The following is a 19193-nucleotide window of genomic DNA, read 5'->3' as shown; positions in this document are numbered from 1 at the left end:
GTCCTCTGTAATTCAGTTAGTAGAACGTGGTCCTCTGTAGTTCAGTTAGTAGAACGTGGTCCTCTGTAGTTCAGTTAGTAGAACGTGGTCCTCTGTAGCTCAGTTAGTAGAACATGGTCCTCTGTAGTTCAGTTACTAGAACATGGTCCTCTGTAGTACAGTTAGTAGAACATGGTCCTCTGTAGTTCAGTTAGTAGAACATGGTCCTCTGTAGTTCAGTTAGTAGAACATGGTCCTCTGTAGTTCAGTTAGTAGAACGTGGTCCTCTGTAATTCAGTTAGTAGAACGTGGTCCTCTGTAGTTCAGTTAGTAGAACGTGGTCCTCTGTAGTTCAGTTAGCAGAACGTGGTCCTCTGTAGTTCAGTTAGTAGAACATGGTCCTCTGTAGTTCAGTTAGTAGAACGTGGTCCTCTGTAGTTCAGTTAGTAGAACATGGTCCTCTGTAGTTCAGTTAGTAGAACGTGGTCCTCTGTAGTTCAGTTAGTAGAACATGGTCCTCTGTAGTTCAGTTAGTAGAACAGAGTCCTCTGTAATTAGTAGAACAGAGTCCTCTGTAGCTCAGTTAGTAGAACATGGTCCTCTGTAGTTCAGTTAGTGGAACATGGTCCTCTGTAGATCAGTTAGTAGAACAGAGTCCTCTGTAGATCAATTAGTAGAACATGGTCCTCCGTAGTTCAGTTAGTAGAACATGAAACCTCTGTAGCTCAGTTAGTAGAACAGAGTCCTCTGTAGTTCAGTTAGTAGAACAGAGTCCTCTGTAGTTCAGTTAGTAGAACATGGTCCTCTGTAGTTCAGTTAGTAGAACATAGTCCTCTGTAGATCAGTTAGTAGAACGTGTTCCTCTGTAGTTCAGTTAGTAGAACGTGGTCCTCTGTAGTTCAGTTAGTAGAACGTGGTCCTCTGTAGTTCAGTTAGTAGAACGTGGTCCTCTGTAGTTCAGTTAGTAGAACATGGTCCTCTGTAGTACAGTTAGTAGAACATGGTCCTCTGTAGTTCAGTTAGTAGAACATGGTCCTCTGTAGTTCAGTTAGTAGAACATGGTCCTCTGTAGTTCAGTTAGTAGAACGTGGTCCTCTGTAATTCAGTTAGTAGAACGTGGTCCTCTGTAGTTCAGTTAGTAGAACGTGGTCCTCTGTAGTTCAGTTAGTAGAACGTGGTCCTCTGTAGCTCAGTTAGTAGAACATGGTCCTCTGTAGTTCAGTTACTAGAACATGGTCCTCTGTAGTACAGTTAGTAGAACATGGTCCTCTGTAGTTCAGTTAGTAGAACATGGTCCTCTGTAGTTCAGTTAGTAGAACATGGTCCTCTGTAGTTCAGTTAGTAGAACGTGGTCCTCTGTAATTCAGTTAGTAGAACGTGGTCCTCTGTAGTTCAGTTAGTAGAACGTGGTCCTCTGTAGTTCAGTTAGTAGAACGTGGTCCTCTGTAGTTCAGTTAGTAGAACATGGTCCTCTGTAGTTCAGTTAGTAGAACATGGTCCTCTGTAGTTCAGTTAGTAGAACATGGTCCTCTGTAGTTCAGTTAGTAGAACGTGGTCCTCTGTAGTTCAGTTAGTAGAACATGGTCCTCTGTAGTTCAGTTAGTAGAACAGAGTCCTCTGTAATTAGTAGAACAGAGTCCTCTGTAGCTCAGTTAGTAGAACATGGTCCTCTGTAGTTCAGTTAGTGGAACATGGTCCTCTGTAGATCAGTTAGTAGAACAGAGTCCTCTGTAGATCAATTAGTAGAACATGGTCCTCCGTAGTTCAGTTAGTAGAACATGAAACCTCTGTAGCTCAGTTAGTAGAACAGAGTCCTCTGTAGTTCAGTTAGTAGAACAGAGTCCTCTGTAGTTCAGTTAGTAGAACATGGTCCTCTGTAGTTCAGTTAGTAGAACATAGTCCTCTGTAGATCAGTTAGTAGAACATAGTCCTCTGTAGTTCAGTTAGTAGAACAGAGTCCTCTGTAGCTCAGTTAGTAGAACAGAGTCCTCTGTAGTTCAGTTAGTAGAACAGAGTCCTCTGTAGTTCAGTTAGTAGAACATGGTCCTCTGTAGTTCAGTTAGTAGAACATGGTCCTCTGTAGTTCAGTTAGTAGAACATGGTCCTCTGTAGCTCAGTTAGTAGAACAGAGTCCTCTGTAGTTCAGTTAGTAGAACATAGTCCTCTGTAGATCAGTTAGTAGAACATGGTCCTCTGTAGTTCAGTTAGTAGAACAGAGTCCTCTGTAGTTCAGTTAGTAGAACATAGTCCTCTGTAGATCAGTTAGTAGAACATGGTCCTCTGTAGTTCAGTTAGTAGAACATGGTCCTCTGTAGTTCAGTTAGTAGAACATAGTCCTCTGTAGTTCAGTTAGTAGAACATGGTCCTCTGTAGTTCAGTTAGTAGAACAGAGTCCTCTGTAGTTCAGTTAGTAGAACATGGTCCTCTGTAGTTCAGTTAGTAGAACATAGTCCTCTGTAGATCAGTTAGGAGAACAGAGTCCTCTGTAGTTCAGTTAGTAGAACAGAGTCCTCTGTAGCTCAGTTAGTAGAACAGAGTCCTCTGTAGTTCAGTTAGTAGAACAGAGTCCTCTGTAGTTCAGTTAGTAGAACATGGTCCTCTGTAGTTCAGTTAGTAGAACATAGTCCTCTGTAGATCAGTTAGGAGAACAGAGTCCTCTGTAGTTCAGTTAGTAGAACAGAGTCCTCTGTAGTTCAGTTAGTAGAACATGGTCCTCTGTAGTTCAGTTAGTAGAACATAGTCCTCTGTAGATCAGTTAGGAGAGCTTGGTCCTCTGTAGATCAGTTAGGAGAGCTTGGTCCTCTGTAGATCAGTTAGGAGAGCTTGGTCCTCTGTAGATCAGTTAGGAGAGCTTGGTCCTCTGTAGATCAGTTAGGAGAGCTTGGTCCTCTGTAGATCAGTTAGGAGAGCTTGGTCCTCTGTAGATCAGTTAGGAGAGCTTGGTCCTCTGTAGATCAGTTAGGAGAGCTTGGTCCTCTGTAGATCAGTTAGGAGAGCTTGGTCCTCTGTAGTTCAGTTAGTAGAACATAGTCCTCTGTAGATCAGTTAGGAGAGCTTGGTCCTCTGTAGATCAGTTAGGAGAGCTTGGTCCTCTGTAGATCAGTTAGGAGAGCTTGGTCCTCTGTAGATCAGTTAGTAGAACATAGTCCTCTGTAGTTCAGTTAGTAGAACATGGTCCTCTGTAGATCAGTTAGTAGAACATGGTCCTCTGTAGATCAGTTAGGAGAACATGGTCCTCTGTAGATCAGTTAGGAGAACATGGTCCTCTGTAGATCAGTTAGGAGAGCTTGGTCCTCTGTAGATCAGTTAGTAGAACATAGTCCTCTGTAGATCAGTTAGGAGAGCTTGGTCCTCTGTAGATCAGTTAGTAGAACATAGTCCTCTGTAGATCAGTTAGGAGAGCTTGGTCCTCTGTGTCTCAGTTGTTGAATAAAATCAAAATCAAATCATTAAATTAAACGTATTTATTTTGCCTTTCTATAACCCAGCCAAAAACCACAAACAGCAAGCAATGCAGGTATAGATGCACGGTGGCTAGAAAAAACTGCCTAGTAAGGCCATTACTTAGGAAGAAACCTAGAGAGGAGCTAGGCTATGAGGGGTGGCCAGTCCTCTTCTGGCTGTGCCGGGTGGAGATTATAACAGAACATGGCCAGGATGTTCAAATGTTCATAAATGACCAGCATGGTCAAATAATAATAATCACAGTAGTTGTCGAGGGTGCAGCAAGTCAGCAGTAAATGAAGGAGTAAATGTAAATGTCAGTTGGCTTTTCATAGCCGATCATTAAGAGTATCTCTACCGCTCCTGCTGTCTCTAGAGAGTTGAAAACAGCAGGTCTGGGACATGTAGCACGTCCGGTGAACAGGTCAGGGTTCCAAAGCCGTAGGCAGAATAGTTTAAACTGGACAGCAGCACGGCCAGGTGGACTGGGGACAGCAAGGAGTCATCATGCTAGGTAGTCCTGAGGCATGGTCCTATGGTTTGATTCCCGTCACTTTGGATAAAAGCGTCTGCTAAATGGAATTTATTATTATTATATTCTAGCTCATTACTGCAGTTTCATACCTTAATACACACGTTCCACAATCAATACATTATTTGTTGCAGCACAGAGAACTAACCTGTGGGGTGGAACATTTGACTGCAGCCTTGTTTGATGCGTGTGAGTGTACATGTATGTGTGTTCCAGGAAGTCACCTGTTATTACCTTTGACAGGACAGGGTTAGGTTTAGGTTAAGGTTGTGAGGTTGGGGACAAACACTGTCCTACTGTACTTGTTGTGAAGTTGGGAACAAACACTGCCCTACTGTACTTTTTGTGAGGTGGGGACAAGCACAGTCCTGCTGTACTTTTTGTGAGGTGGGGACAAGCACAGTCCTATTGTACTCGTTGTGAGGTTGGGGACAAGCACAGTCCTATTGTACTCATTGTGAGTTTGGGGACAAACACTGTCCTGCGGTACTTGCTGTGAGGTTGGGGACAAACACTGTCCAACTGTACTTGCTGTATGGTTGGGGACAAACACTGTCCAACTGTTCTTGTTGTGAGTTGGGGACAAACACTGTCCTACTGTACTTGTTGTGAGTTGGGGACTAACACTGTCCTACTGTTCTTGTTGTGAGTTGGGGACAAAATCTGTCCTACTGTTCTTGTTGTGAGTTGGGGACAAACACTGTCCTACTGCTACTGTGAGGTTGGGGACAAACACTGTCCAACTGTTCTTGTTGTGAGTTGGGGACAAACACTGTCCTACTGTACTTGTTGTGAGTTGGGGACTAACACTGTCCTACTGTTCTTGTTGTGAGTTGGGGACAAACACTGTCCTACTGTTCTTGTTGTGAGTTGGGGACAAACACTGTCCTACTGTTCTTGTTGTGAGTTGGGGACAAACACTGTCCTACTGTTCTTGTTGTGAGTTGGGGACAAACACAGTCCTACTGTTCTTGTTGTGAGTTGGGGACAAACACTGTCCTACTGTTCTTGTTGTGAGTTGGGGACAAACACTGTCCTACTGTACTTGTTGTGAGGTTGGGGACAAACACTGTCCTACTGTTCTTGTTGTGAGTTGGGGACAAACACTGTCCTACTGTTCTTGTTGTGAGTTGGGGACAAACACTGTCCTACTGTACTTGTTGTGAGTTGGGGACAAACACTGTCATACTGTACTTTTTGTGATTTTGAGGACAAACACTGTCCTACTGCTACTGTGAGGTTGGGGACAAACACTGTCCTACTGTTCTTGTTGTGAGGTTGGGGACAAACACTGTCCTACTGTACTTGTTGTGAGGTTGGGGACAAACACTGTCCTACTGCTACTGTGAGGTTGGGGACAAACACTGTCCTACTGTACTTGTTGTGAGGTTGGGGACAAACACGGTCCTACTGTTCTTGTTGTGAGTTGGGGACAAACACTGTCCTACTGTACTTGTTGTGATTTTGAGGACAAACACTGTCCTACTGCTACTGTGAGGTTGGGGACAAGCACAGTCCTGCTGTACTTGTTGTGAGTTGGGGACAAACACTGTCCTACTGTACTTGTTGTGAGTTGGGGACTAACACTGTCCTACTGTTCTTGTTGTGAGTTGGGGACAAAATCTGTCCTACTGTTCTTGTTGTGAGTTGGGGACAAACACTGTCCTACTGCTACTGTGAGGTTGGGGACAAACACTGTCCAACTGTTCTTGTTGTGAGTTGGGGACAAACACTGTCCTACTGTACTTGTTGTGAGTTGGGGACTAACACTGTCCTACTGTTCTTGTTGTGAGTTGGGGACAAACACTGTCCTACTGTTCTTGTTGTGAGTTGGGGACAAACACTGTCCTACTGTTCTTGTTGTGAGTTGGGGACAAACACTGTCCTACTGTTCTTGTTGTGAGTTGGGGACAAACACAGTCCTACTGTTCTTGTTGTGAGTTGGGGACAAACACTGTCCTACTGTTCTTGTTGTGAGTTGGGGACAAACACTGTCCTACTGTTCTTGTTGTGAGTTGGGGACAAACACTGTCCTACTGTTCTTGTTGTGAGTTGGGGACAAACACTGTCCTACTGCTACTGTGAGGTTGGGGACAAACACTGTCCAACTGTTCTTGTTGTGAGTTGGGGACAAACACTGTCCTACTGTACTTGTTGTGAGTTGGGGACTAACACTGTCCTACTGTTCTTGTTGTGAGTTGGGGACAAACACTGTCCTACTGTTCTTGTTGTGAGTTGGGGACAAACACTGTCCTACTGTTCTTGTTGTGAGTTGGGGACAAACACTGTCCTACTGTTCTTGTTGTGAGTTGGGGACAAACACAGTCCTACTGTTCTTGTTGTGAGTTGGGGACAAACACTGTCCTACTGTTCTTGTTGTGAGTTGGGGACAAACACTGTCCTACTGTTCTTGTTGTGAGTTGGGGACAAACACTGTCCTACTGTTCTTGTTGTGAGTTGGGGACAAACACTGTCCTACTGTTCTTGTTGTGAGTTGGGGACAAACACTGTCCTACTGTACTTGTTGTGAGTTGGGGACAAACACTGTCCTACTGTTCTTGTTGTGAGTTGGGGACAAACACTGTCATACTGTACTTTTTGTGATTTTGAGGACAAACACTGTCCTACTGCTACTGTGAGGTTGGGGACAAACACTGTCCTACTGTTCTTGTTGTGAGGTTGGGGACAAACACTGTCCTACTGTACTTGTTGTGAGGTTGGGGACAAACACTGTCCTACTGCTACTGTGAGGTTGGGGACAAACACTGTCCTACTGTACTTGTTGTGAGGTTGGGGACAAACACGGTCCTACTGTTCTTGTTGTGAGTTGGGGACAAACACTGTCCTACTGTACTTGTTGTGATTTTGAGGACAAACACTGTCCTACTGCTACTGTGAGGTTGGGGACAAGCACAGTCCTGCTGTACTTGTTGTGAGGTTGGGGACAAACACTGTCCTACTGTTCTTATTGTGAGTTGGGGACAAACACTGTCCTACTGTACTTGTTGTGATTTTGAGGACAAACACTGTCCTACTGCTACTGTGAGGTTGGGGACAAACACTGTCCTACTGTTCTTGTTGTGAGTTGGGGACAAACACTGTCCTACTGTTCTTGTTGTGAGTTGGGGACAAACACTGTCCTACTGTTCTTGTTGTGAGTTGGGGACAAACACTGTCCTACTGTTCTTGTTGTGAGTTGGGGACAAACACTGTCCTACTGTTTTTGTTGTGAGTTGGGGACAAACACTGTCCTACTGTTCTTGTTGTGAGTTGGGGACAAACACTGTTCTACTGTTCTTGTTGTGATTTTGGGGACAAACACTGTCCTACTGTACTTGTTGTGAGGTTGGGGACAAACACTGTCCTACTGCTACTGTGAGGTTGGGGACAAGCACAGTCCTGCTGTACTTGTTGTGAGGTTGGGGACAAACACAGTCCTACTGTACTTGTTGTGGGGTTGAGGTGTGGCTGTGTGAAGTTGTCTCAAAGTGCCGGCATTCTCTTCTGATATTTTCCTCTGAAAACATTTATATACAGTGCCTTGCGAAAGTATTCGGCCCCCTTGAACTTTGCGACCTTTTGCCACATTTCAGGCTTCAAACATAAAGATATAAAACTGTATTTTTTTGTGAAGAATCAACAACAAGTGGGACACAATCATGAAGTGGAACGACATTTATTGGATATTTAAAACTTTTTTAACAAATCAAAAACTGAAAAATTGGGCGTGCAAAATTATTCAGCCCCCTTAAGTTAATACTTTGTAGCGCCACCTTTTGCTGTGATTACAGCTGTAAGTCGCTTGGGGTATGTCTCTATCAGTTTTGCACATCGAGAGACTGACATTTTTTTCCCATTCCTCCTTGCAAAACAGCTCGAGCTCAGTGAGGTTGGATGGAGAGCATTTGTGAACAGCAGTTTTCAGTTCATTCCACAGATTCTCGATTGGATTCAGGTCTGGACTTTGACTTGGCCATTCTAACACCTGGATATGTTTAATTTTGAACCATTCCATTGTAGATTTTGCTTTATGTTTTGGATCTTGTCTTGTTGGAAGACAAATCTCCGTCCCAGTCTCAGGTCTTTTGCAGACTCCATCAGGTTTTCTTCCAGAATGGTCCTGTATTTGGCTCCATCCATCTTCCCATCAATTTTAACCATCTTCCCTGTCCCTGCTGAAGAAAAGCAGGCCCAAACCATGATGCTGCCACCACCATGTTTGACAGTGGGGATGGTGTGTTCAGCTGTGTTGCTTTTACGCCAAACATAACGTTTTGCATTGTTGCCAAAAAGTTCAATTTTGGTTTCATCTGACCAGAGCACCTTCTTCCACATGTTTGGTGTGTCTCCCAGGTGGCTTGTGGCAAACTTTAAACAACACTTTTTATGGATATCTTTAAGAAATGGCTTTCTTCTTGCCACTCTTCCATAAAGGCCAGATTTGTGCAATATACGACTGATTGTTGTCGTATGGACAGAGTCTCCCACCTCAGCTGTAGATCTCTGCAGTTCATCCAGAGTGATCATGGGCCTCTTGGCTGCATCTCTGATCAGTCTTCTCCTTGTATGAGCTGAAAGTTGAGGGACGGCCAGGTCTTGGTAGATTTGCAGTGGTCTGATACTCCTTCCATTTCAATATTATCGCTTGCACAGTGCTCCTTGGGATGTTTAAAGCTTGGGAAATCTTTTTGTATCCAAATCCGGCTTTAAACTTCTTCACAACAGTATCTCGGACCTGCCTGGTGTGTTCCTTGTTCTTCATGATGCTCTCTGCGCTTTTAACGGACCTCTGAGACTATCACAGTGCAGGTGCATTTATACGGAGACTTGATTACACACAGGTGGATTGTATTTATCATCATTAGTCATTTAGGTCAACATTGGATCATTCAGAGATCCTCACTGAACTTCTGGAGAGAGTTTGCTGCACTGAACGTAAAGGGGCTGAATTATTTTGCACGCCCAATTTTTCAGTTTTTGATTTGTTAAAAAAGTTTGAAATATCCAATGAATGTCGTTCCACTTCATGATTGTGTCCCATTTGTTGTTGATTCTTCACAAAAAAATACAGTTTTATATCTTTATGTTTGAAGCCTGAAATGTGGCAAAAGGTCGCAAAGTTCAAGGGGGCCGAATACTTTCGCAAGGCACTGTATAATATTGTGTTTCTCTGCGCTAGTTGGTTACTTTCCAGGGACCCAGACACTACTGACTACCTTTACTTTACTGTTTGTCTTTCAGGGGCCCTAATACTGAGACTTGGACTGAAAGAAGAGGACAGTCACACACGGACTGACCCTGCTTTTGGTCTGTTAGTGCTGCTCAGGGTGATCTGAGATGGTCAGACTATATACCTTCAGCTATGAAGAACAGTGTGGACACACCTGGGCAGACTTGAATGGACGCACAGACCTGAATACTCCTGGACATATAAATAGACCTGCACTCAGAAGCCTGACCACACTGAGACCTCCACTGCTCTGAACAAGCCTCACCATTGGCCAGCCACATCCTGACCAGTGGCTGTTCCCGGTGGGCAGGGTTAAGATGAGCCTGTCCAATCAAAGCTGTGGTAGTAGCATTGACGACCTGCGGCGCTACCAACATCATGTTTACGCAGTTGTCTACAGCGTCATCTTGGCCCCGGGCCTTCTGGGTAATGTCCTGGCTCTTTGGGTGTTCCAGGCATACGTCAGGGAGACCAAGAGAGGAGTGGTGTTCATGATGAACCTGGCTGTAGCTGATCTCATGCAGGTAACTTTAGGATATACACATCATCATATACACACTACCACTGAAAAGTTTAGGGTCACTTAGAAATGTCCTTGTTTTTGAAAGAAAAGCATTTTTTTTTGTCCATTAAAATAACATCAAATTGATCAGAAATACAGTGTAGACATTGTTAATGTTGTAAATGACTATTGTAGATGTTTTATGTAATATCTACATAGGCGTACAGATGCTCATTATCAGCAACCATCACTCCTATGTTCCAATGGCATGTTGTGTTAGCTTATCCAAGTTTATCATTTAAAAAAGGCGATTTGATCATTAGAAAACCCGATTATGTTCTAAAACACGGACATTTCTAAGTGACCCACATTTTTCAATGGTAGTGTATATATCATATACTGTATATATAGTGTGTGTGTGTATATATGAATATATCGATGCATTCCTGATTTCTGTAACTGTTAGATTACCTGTGTAATATTGACAAACTCAGAACCACTTGTTTTAAAAACATGGTCCTGTTTTATCAATTGCTGTGTTGAACAATGGACAGTTTATTTCCTCTGTCAAAATAATATGTAGCTTAAAGTTATGATTGTACTTACAGTTGAAGTCAGAAGTTTACATACACTTAGTTTGGAGTCATTAAAACTCGTTTTTTCAACCACTCCACAAATTTCTAGTTGACAAACTATAGTTTTGGCAAGTCGGTTAGGACATCTACTTTGTGCATGACACAAGTCATTTTTCTAACAATTGTTTACAGACAGATTATTTCACTTATAATTCACTGGATCACAATTCCAGTGGGTCAGAAGTTTACATACACTAAGTTGACTGTGCCTTTAAACAGCTTGGAAAATTCCAGAAACTGATGTCATGGCTTTAGAAGCTTCTGATAGGCTAATTGACATAATTTGAGTCAATTGGAGGTGAACCTGTGGATGTATTTTAAGGCCTACCTTCAAACTCAGTGCCTCTTTGCTTGACATCATGGGAAAATCAAAAGAAATCAGCCAAGACCTCAGAAGAAAAATTGTGGACCTCCACAAGTCTGGTAAACGCGTGATAGCAATTTCCAAACGCCTGAAGGTACCACGTTCATCTATACAAACAATAGTACGCAAGTATAAACACCACGTCAACAAAACTAAGGAGATGATTGTGGACTTCAGGAAACAGCAGAGGGAACACCCCCCTATCCACATCGATGGAACAGTAGTGGAGAGGGTAGCAAGTTTTAAGTTCCTCGGCATACACATCACAGACAAACTGAATTGGTCCACTCACACAGACAGCATTGTGAAGAAGGCGCAGCAGCGCCTCTTCAACCTCAGGAGGCTGAAGAAATTCGGCTTGTCACCAAAAGCACTCACAAACTTCTACAGATGCACAATCGAGAGCATCCTGGCGGGCTGTATCACCGCCTGGTACGGCAACTGCTCCGCCCTCAACCGTAAGGCTCTCCAGAGGGTAGTGAGGTCTGCACAACGCATCACCGGGGGCAAACTACCTGCCCTCCAGGACACCTACACCACCCGATGTCACAGGAAGGCCATAAAGATCATCAATGACATCAACCACCCGAGCCACTGCCTGTTCGCCCCGCTATCATCCAGAAGGCGAGGTCAGTACAGGTGCATCAAAGCTGGGACCGAGAGACTGAAAAACAGCTTCTATCTCAAGGCCATCAGACTGTTAAACAGCCACCACTAACATTGAGTGGCTGCTGCCAACACACTGACACTGACTCAACTCCAGCCACTTTAATAATGGGAATTGATGGGAAATTATGTAAATATATCACTAGCCACTTTAAACAATGCTACCTTATATAATGTTACTTACCCTACATTATTCATCTCATATGCATACGTATATACTGTACTCTATATCATCGACTGTATCCTTATGTAATACATGTATCACTAGCCACTTTAACTATGCCACTTTGTTTACATACTCATCTCATATGTATATACTGTACTCGATACCATCTACTGTATCTTGCCTATGCTGCTCTGTACCATCACTCATTCATATATCCTTATGTACATATTCTTTATCCCCTTACACTGTGTACAAGACAGTAGTTTTGGAATTGTTAGTTAGATTACTTGTTGGTTATTACTGCATTGTCGGAACTAGAAGCACAAGCATTTCGCTACACTCGCATTAACATCTGCTAACCATGTGTATGTGACAAATAAAATTTGATTTGATTTGAACAAAGACAGAATATTCCAGACAGAGTGGGAGGGTCGTCACACTAGCTACAGTATCTACAGTAGCCTAGGTTTGTTCACATTTATAGATTAACCTCAGCTTGAATACCACCATGTAGCTAGCTATCTACAGTAGGTTTGTTCACACTTCTTCTGACTGGCAGCCTGGAGTAAGCAGCTGTGTTGTTGCCGAGCAACCGACCCGCGGTTAGGACTCTGGGCTTCATCCCAAAACAAAATGGAGCACCTCGTTGTTTCGCAATGGACGTAAATGTTCACATGACAGCGATAAATGATACATTTAATAAAAACTATTGCACCAACGAATTGAGTAAAACCCTGCATTTTTTAAATCCAATGGTCACTTTATGGACGCTATAGTCTCGTTTTAATCCGACATCCAGAATTTGAGTTTGGTAGACGTAGGAAATAATCTTAAAACTAAATAACCACCCTGTTAAAAAATCGGGTAAGTGTGTTGTATACCTTCAATTGATTAGCACATTTTCATAGAGATTGGTGTCATATTGGCTTAGAAATGATAACAGGGACATTTTAATTTAGTAACTGAGCTTCATCCAATCCCTATATAGACGCAACTGACGTCAGGGTGTATGTTCCTCTCTGTATCTACCTGAACCTCACCTGTTTTAACCTCTCCTAACCTGTACATTTTAATACCTGTTGGATATATATATATATATTTAACTACCTGTATGTTCTGTCTCCTCCAGGTCCTCTCCCTACCTCTCCGTATCTACTACTACCTGAACCATACCTGGCCATTCGGCCAGCCTCTCTGCATGTTGTGTTTCTACCTGAAATACGTCAACATGTACGCCTCTATATTCTTCCTGGTGTGTGTGAGTGTGCGGCGCTGTGAGCTCATCATGCACCCGCTGAGGTACCGTTCCAACAGACGACGAGGGGACATGTGTGTATGTGCCGCTGGCTGGTTGCTGGTCTGTCTCGGCTGTCTGCCTTTCCCTCTGCTCCGAAACACCAGCCTGACCCCTGACCTCTACACTCACACTGCCCCCTATGACCTTACCCCTAACCCCTATGCCTCCAGTCCTAGATCATATGCCCCAGCCCCCACCTCTTCCCCAACCCCTACACCTGGCCCTACCTCCCTGGTGGCGGTGTGTTTTGCGGAGCTCCCCATGCGTGAAGTCAGCCCTGCGGCCGGCTGGGCTCTGATGGTGGGGGCGGAGCTGGTTGGCTTCATCCTCCCTCTGATCCTAGTTCTGACCTGCGCCTGTCTGTCAGCCGGCAGCCTGCGAGTCCACAGGGGGGAGGGGGAGGGGGGAGGGGTGAAGGACCATGGGGAGAAGAAGAGGGCGTTGAGGATGGTGTTGAGCTGTGCCGGGGTGTTCCTGCTCTGCTTCTCCCCATACCATGTCACCATGCCACTAGACTTTCTGGCAAAGGCCGATGCCCTGGGGAGCTGTGAGGTCAGAGAGATGGTGCTGCGATGCCATCCTGTCACCCTCTGTCTTGCCAGTCTCAACTCAGGACTGGACCCTCTCATGTATTACTTTACTACAGATGAGTTTAGGAGAAGATTCAGCAGACCAGAAATACCTGAGAGCTTCAGTCTGGCTCCAAGACTATCCTGTACTAGTGGTGGGGGGGAGAAGGACCTGCCTCTGACCCCTGAACCTGACCTATAACCCCTCAGCAGGCCAGCGATACCTGAGAGCTTCAGTCTGGCTCCAATAATCTCCTGTACTAGTGGTGGGGGGAGCAAGGACTTGCCTCTAACCCCTGACCTCTAACCCTGACCCTGGCCCCAAGACTGTCCTGTACTGGTGGAGTCTGTGAGACTGAACCCTGACCTCTAACCCCAAGACTGTCCTGTTCTGCCATGGACAGCAAGGCATGGGGGGAAAGAGAAACAAGGACAAAGACTGAACCCTGACCTCTAACCACAAAACTGTCCTGTTCTGCTATGGACAGTAAGTCATGGGTGAAGAGGGGAAACAAGGACAAAGGGAACAAGGAGAGCGTTTCAAATGTGAACTAAAGACAGTTTATTACTCCAAATGTGGACATCTGCTGGACTGCGTTAGGAACTGCCGGTCTTTGGTAAAAAATGAGCGTTCATCTCAGCCTAGGCTGCCCTTCAGTCCCTAGACTTGTTGGTCCTGGTGGAGATATGAATCACCCCAGTGAACACTGCTACTCCAGTTGCCCTGTCTTTATCTGACTACGTTTTCTCTCATAGTCCAAGAGCATCTGGTCATCACCGTGGTGGCACAGGGCTACTCATTTCTCATAATGGGAGATTTTCTCCTTTCTCCCTCACCTGTCCATCTCCTCATTTGAATTCCATGCTGTCACTGTCACTTGTCAACTAAAGCTTAACATTGTTTTAATCTATCGCCCATCAGGTTCCCTTAGAGAGTTCCTCATTGAGCTTGACACATTGATAACCTCATTTCGTGACAATGGCTCACCGCAATCTCCTTTTCTTTCTCCCTTTCCTCCAACCATAACCACTCAGCCCCTACCTAGATGGTCATGCACTGTCGCAATCTTCTCTCTCTCTCTCCCACTACTCTCTCCTCTTCTATCCTATCTTCTCTCCCTTCTGCTAAATCCTTCTCCCTCCTGTCTCCATATTCTGCCTCTTCGACCCGACTCTCCTCTTTTTCTGCATCCTATGACTCTCACGGTCTCCTTTCCACCGGCCGGCTCCCAACCGGCTCGGGCTTCCCTTCCTGCTCCGTGGCTGAGTGACTCATTACGAGCTTACAGAACAGGGATGCAGGCAGCTGAGTGACTCATTACGAGCTTACGGAACAGGGCTGCAGGCAGCTGAGTGACTCATTAGGAGCTTACAGAACAGGGCTGCATGCAGCTGAATGACTCATTACGAGCTTACAGAACAGGGCTGCATGCAGCTGAATGACTCATTCGGAGTTTACAGAACAGGGCTGCAGGCAGCTGAGTGAAAATGGAGGAAAACTAAATCATTATTTTACTCCCTCTTCTCTACCTTCTGTTCCTCTGTATCTGCTGCTAAAGCCACTTTCTATCACTCTAAATTTAAGATTCTGCCTCTTACCCAAGGAAACTATTTTTCTCGCCTTAATCCCCCTCCCTCCTTCCTCCTCCCTCTCTGCAGACGACATTGTCAACCACTTTGAACAGAAGGTTGACGACATCCACTCCTCATTCACTATTGAATCCACTGGTCGCAGAACTACCCTACACCTGGACTTTTTTCTCGCCAGATGAAATACTGCGACTAGTGATTTCCGTCCGCCCGACAATCTGCCCGCTCAACCCCACACCCTCCTCCCTTCTCCAGACCGTCTCTGGAGACCTTCTCCCATTCCTCACTTCCCTCATCAACTCATCCCTGACCACTGGCTGCATCCCCTCTGACTTCAAAATGGCAGAGTCGCTCCCCTCCTCAAGAAACCAACAATTGACATCAGAAACTAGAGAACGATATTCTAGATCCTAACCAAGACGGGTCACTCAACCCAGACTGCTCTCCTCTGTGTCACGGAGGCTCTCCACACTTCCAAGCTGACTCTCTCTCGGTTCTCATCCTCTTAGATCTATCCGCTGCCTTATCGTGAACCATCAGATCCTCCTCTCCACCCTCTCAGGGCTGGGCGTCTCAGGCTCTGCCTCCTCTCCATCCTCTCAGGGCTGGGCGTCTCAGGCTCTGCCTCCTCTCCATCCTCTCAGGGCTGGGCGTCTCAGGCTCTGCCTCCTCTCCATCCTCTCAGGGCTGGGCGTCTCAGGCTCTGCCTCCTCTCCATCCTCTCAGGGCTGGGCGTCTCAGGCTCTGCCTCCTCTCCACCCTCTCAGGGCTGGGCGTCTCATGTTCTGCACACTATTGAATTGCATCCTACCTGGCAGGCTGCTCCTACCAGGTGATGTGGAGAGATGCTGTGTCTGCACCACGTGCTCTCACTACTGGTGTCCCCAGGGTTCGTTCTAGGCCCTCTCCTCTTCTCTCTATAGACCAAGTCACTCAGCCCCCCCCCCCCCCCCCCCCTTCGGACACACAGTTGTCAACACGCATCTTTGCGTGCCACCTCAACCTCGACAAGACAGAGCTGCTCTTCCTCCCGGAGAAGGCCGGCTGCTACAAGACCTCGCCATCATGATTGACAACATCACAGAGCCTGCCTCCCAGAGTGCAAAGAACCTTGGCATGAATCCAGGCCCTTGTCATCTCCAGTCTGGACTACTGCAACTCACTGTTGGCTGGGCTCCCCGTTTGTGCCATCAAAGCCCTGAAATTTATCCAGAATGCCGCAGCCCACCTGGTGTTCAACCTTGCCAGGTTCTCCCATGTGACACCACTCCTCCGCACACTCCAATGGCTTCCAGTTGAAGCTTGCACCCACTACAAGACCATGGTACTTGCCTACAGAGCAGCAAGAGGAACTGCCCCTCCTTACCTTCAGGCTATGCTGAAACCCTACACCCCAACCCAAGCACTCCACTTTTCCACCTCTGGTCTCTTGGCCCTCCCACCCCTATGGCAACTCCCGCTCAGCCCAGTCCAAGCTCTTCTCTGTCCTGGCACCCCAATGATGGAACCAGTTCCCCCTGAAGCAAGGACAGCAGTCCCATCTTCCCAAAACATCTGAAGCCCTACCTCTTCCAAGAGTATCATAAAATAATCCTACACCCCCCCCCCAAATTAAAATAACCATTTGTGAACTAACACTTACAAGTTTAACCCCCCCCCAAAAAAAAGAAATAACACTGACTTTGCTAATAGCTACATTATTGAGGAATAATCTACTTAGTATGACTGAGATATATGGTTGTCCCACCTAGCTAACCCTATCCCTATCTTGAGATGAATGCACTAACTGTAAGTCACTCTGGATAAGAGCTTAATGACTAAAATGTCAATGTAAATCTGCTGGACACTGAAGTTCAGCTGAATCTGGGGAGAGATGATTCTGTGAATATTAAGCTTGCTAACTGTTAAGTCTCGAAGAAGAGCTTTGGACCGTGCTGAAATGCCTGAGGTTAATTAAAACATATTTTTTCGATCCGTTTCTCTTTCATTTCTTAAATGACCCACCTCACCTACAGATGGAACATACAACACCAGATGAAGTGATAGTTTTCTGGAAGATCTTCCAAACTGAAACCTTTCAGTCAGCCAGTCAGTGGAAAAACACAGTCACATCTAGCACTTCTGTCTCTGCATGGTGTCTCTGCCTACTGATGTCTCAGTCTCTGTGAACCAGATAAAAAGCATGGTGGATTATCGGTGACAGGAAGTCAGAGCCTTTCTGTAGGGACACTGAGGAGTACAGTGCATTCGGAAAGTATTCAGACCCCTTCACTTTCTCCACATTTTGTTACGATACAGCCTTGTTCTAAAATGCATTAAATTAAACATTTCCTCATCAATACCCCATAATGACAAAGCGAAAACAGGTTTTAGACATTTTTGCAAATGTATTCAAATGAAAAAACTTTTTTTACATAAGTATTGAGCTCAGGTGCATCCTGTTTCCATTGATCATTCTTGAGCTGTTTCTACAACTTGATTGGAGTCCACCTGTGATAAATTAAATTGACTGGACATGATGTGGAAATGCACACACCTTTCTATATAAGGTCCCAAAATTGACAGTGCATGTCAGAGCAAAAACCAAGCCATGACGTCGAAGGAAAGATCATCAAGGACAACAACCACCCGAGCCACTGCCTGTTCACCCCGCTATCATCCAGAAGGCGAGGTCAGTACAGGTGCATCAAAGCTGGGACCGAGAGACTGAAAAACAGCTTCTATCTCAAGGCCATCAGACTGTTAAACAGCCACCACTAACATTGAGTGGCTGCTGCCAACACACTGACTCAACTCCAGCCACTTTAATAATGGGAATTGATGGGAAATTATGTAAAATATATCACTAGCCACAAACAATGCTACCTAATATAATGTTTACATACCCTACGTTATTCACGTATATACTGTACTCTATATCATCTACTGCATCTTTATGTAATACATGTATCACTAGCCACTTTAACTATGCCACTTTGTTTACATACTCATCTCATATGTATATACTGTACTCAATACCATCTACTGTATCTTGCCTATGCCGCTCTGTACCATCACTCATTCATATATCTTTATGTACATATTCTTTATCCCCTTACACTTGTGTCTATAAGGTAGTAGTTTTGGAATTGTTAGCTAGATTATTTGTTGGTTATTACTGCATTGTCGGAACTAGAAGCACAAGCATTTCGCTACACTCGCATTAACATCTGCTAACCATGTGTATGTGACCATTAACATCTGCTAACCATGTGTATGTGACCAATAACATCTGCTAACCATGTGACCAATAACATCTGCTAACCATGTGTATGTGACCATTAACATCTGCTAACCATGTGTATGTGACCATTAACATCTGCTAACCATGTGTATGTGACCATTAACATCTGCTAACCATGTGTATGTGACCATTAACATCTGCTAACCATGTGTATGTGACCATTAACATCTGCTAACCATGTGTATGTGACCATTAACATCTGCTAACCATGTGTATGTGACCATTAACATCTGCTAACCATGTGACCAATAACATCTGCTAACCATGTGTATGTGACCATTAAAAGTTGATTTGATTTGAATTGTCCGTAGATTGTGTCGAGGCACAGACCTGGGGAAGGGTGCCCCAAAAATTCTGCAGCATTTTAGGTCCCCAAGAACACAGGGGCCACCTTCATTCTTAAATGTAAAAGGTTTGGAAATACTTGGAATGCCAAGTGTCACGTCTGGACGAAACCAGGCACCAGCATGGTGGTGGCAGATCCTTGAAGAAAACCTGCTCCAGAGTGCTCAGGACCTCAGACTGGGGCAAAGGTTCACCTTCCAACAGGACAGGTCTCTGAATGCCCTTGGGTGGCCCAGCCAGAGCCCTGACTTCAATCCGATCGAACATCTCTGGAGAGACCTGAAATAACTGTGCGGCGAAGCTCCCCATCCAACCTGACAGAGCTTGAGAGGATCTGCATAGAATAACGGGACTAACTCCCCAAATACAGGTGTGCCAAGATTGTAGCGTCATACCCAAAAAGACTTGATGCTGAAATCGCTGCCAAAAGTGCTTCAACAAAGTACTGAGTAAAGGATCTGAAAACTTATGATAATGTGATATATCAAGTTTTTGTATATATTTGCAAACATTTCTAAAAACCTATTTTTGCTTTGTCATAATGGGGTATTGTGTGTAGATTGACGAGAGGAAAAAATGTAATCCATTTTA

The 19193-nt window shown here is 44.9% G+C and overlaps 1 protein-coding gene across 2 annotated transcripts in view; it reads left to right on the top strand.

Moving 5' to 3' along the window:
- The window catches only part of gpr174 (G protein-coupled receptor 174), a 40634-nt gene extending 23688 nt beyond the window's left edge, over positions 1–16946 (top strand). The window contains exons 2-4 of one of the 2 annotated variants that reach the window (XM_090198958.1): positions 9197–9709; positions 12648–12817; positions 15044–16946. In XM_090198958.1, the coding sequence (XP_090055084.1) occupies positions 9503–9709; positions 12648–12817; positions 15044–15065 (399 nt within the window). In that variant the 5' untranslated portion in view covers positions 9197–9502 and the 3' untranslated portion in view covers positions 15066–16946. Of the gene's footprint in view, positions 1–9196; positions 9710–12647; positions 12911–13027 lie in introns of both variants that reach the window. The other variant, XM_090198959.1, reaches the window with a different exon arrangement.
- Positions 16947–19193: the final 2247 nt, after the last annotated feature.

The sequence above is a fragment of the Oncorhynchus mykiss genome, chromosome 14 (assembly GCF_057628025.1).
Source record: "Oncorhynchus mykiss isolate SJ-2025 chromosome 14, ASM5762802v1, whole genome shotgun sequence".
Classification (NCBI taxonomy): domain Eukaryota; kingdom Metazoa; phylum Chordata; class Actinopteri; order Salmoniformes; family Salmonidae; genus Oncorhynchus; species Oncorhynchus mykiss.
The sequence above is the reverse complement of the archived record's forward strand: the minus strand, read 5'-3'. Positions and strand labels throughout refer to the sequence as shown.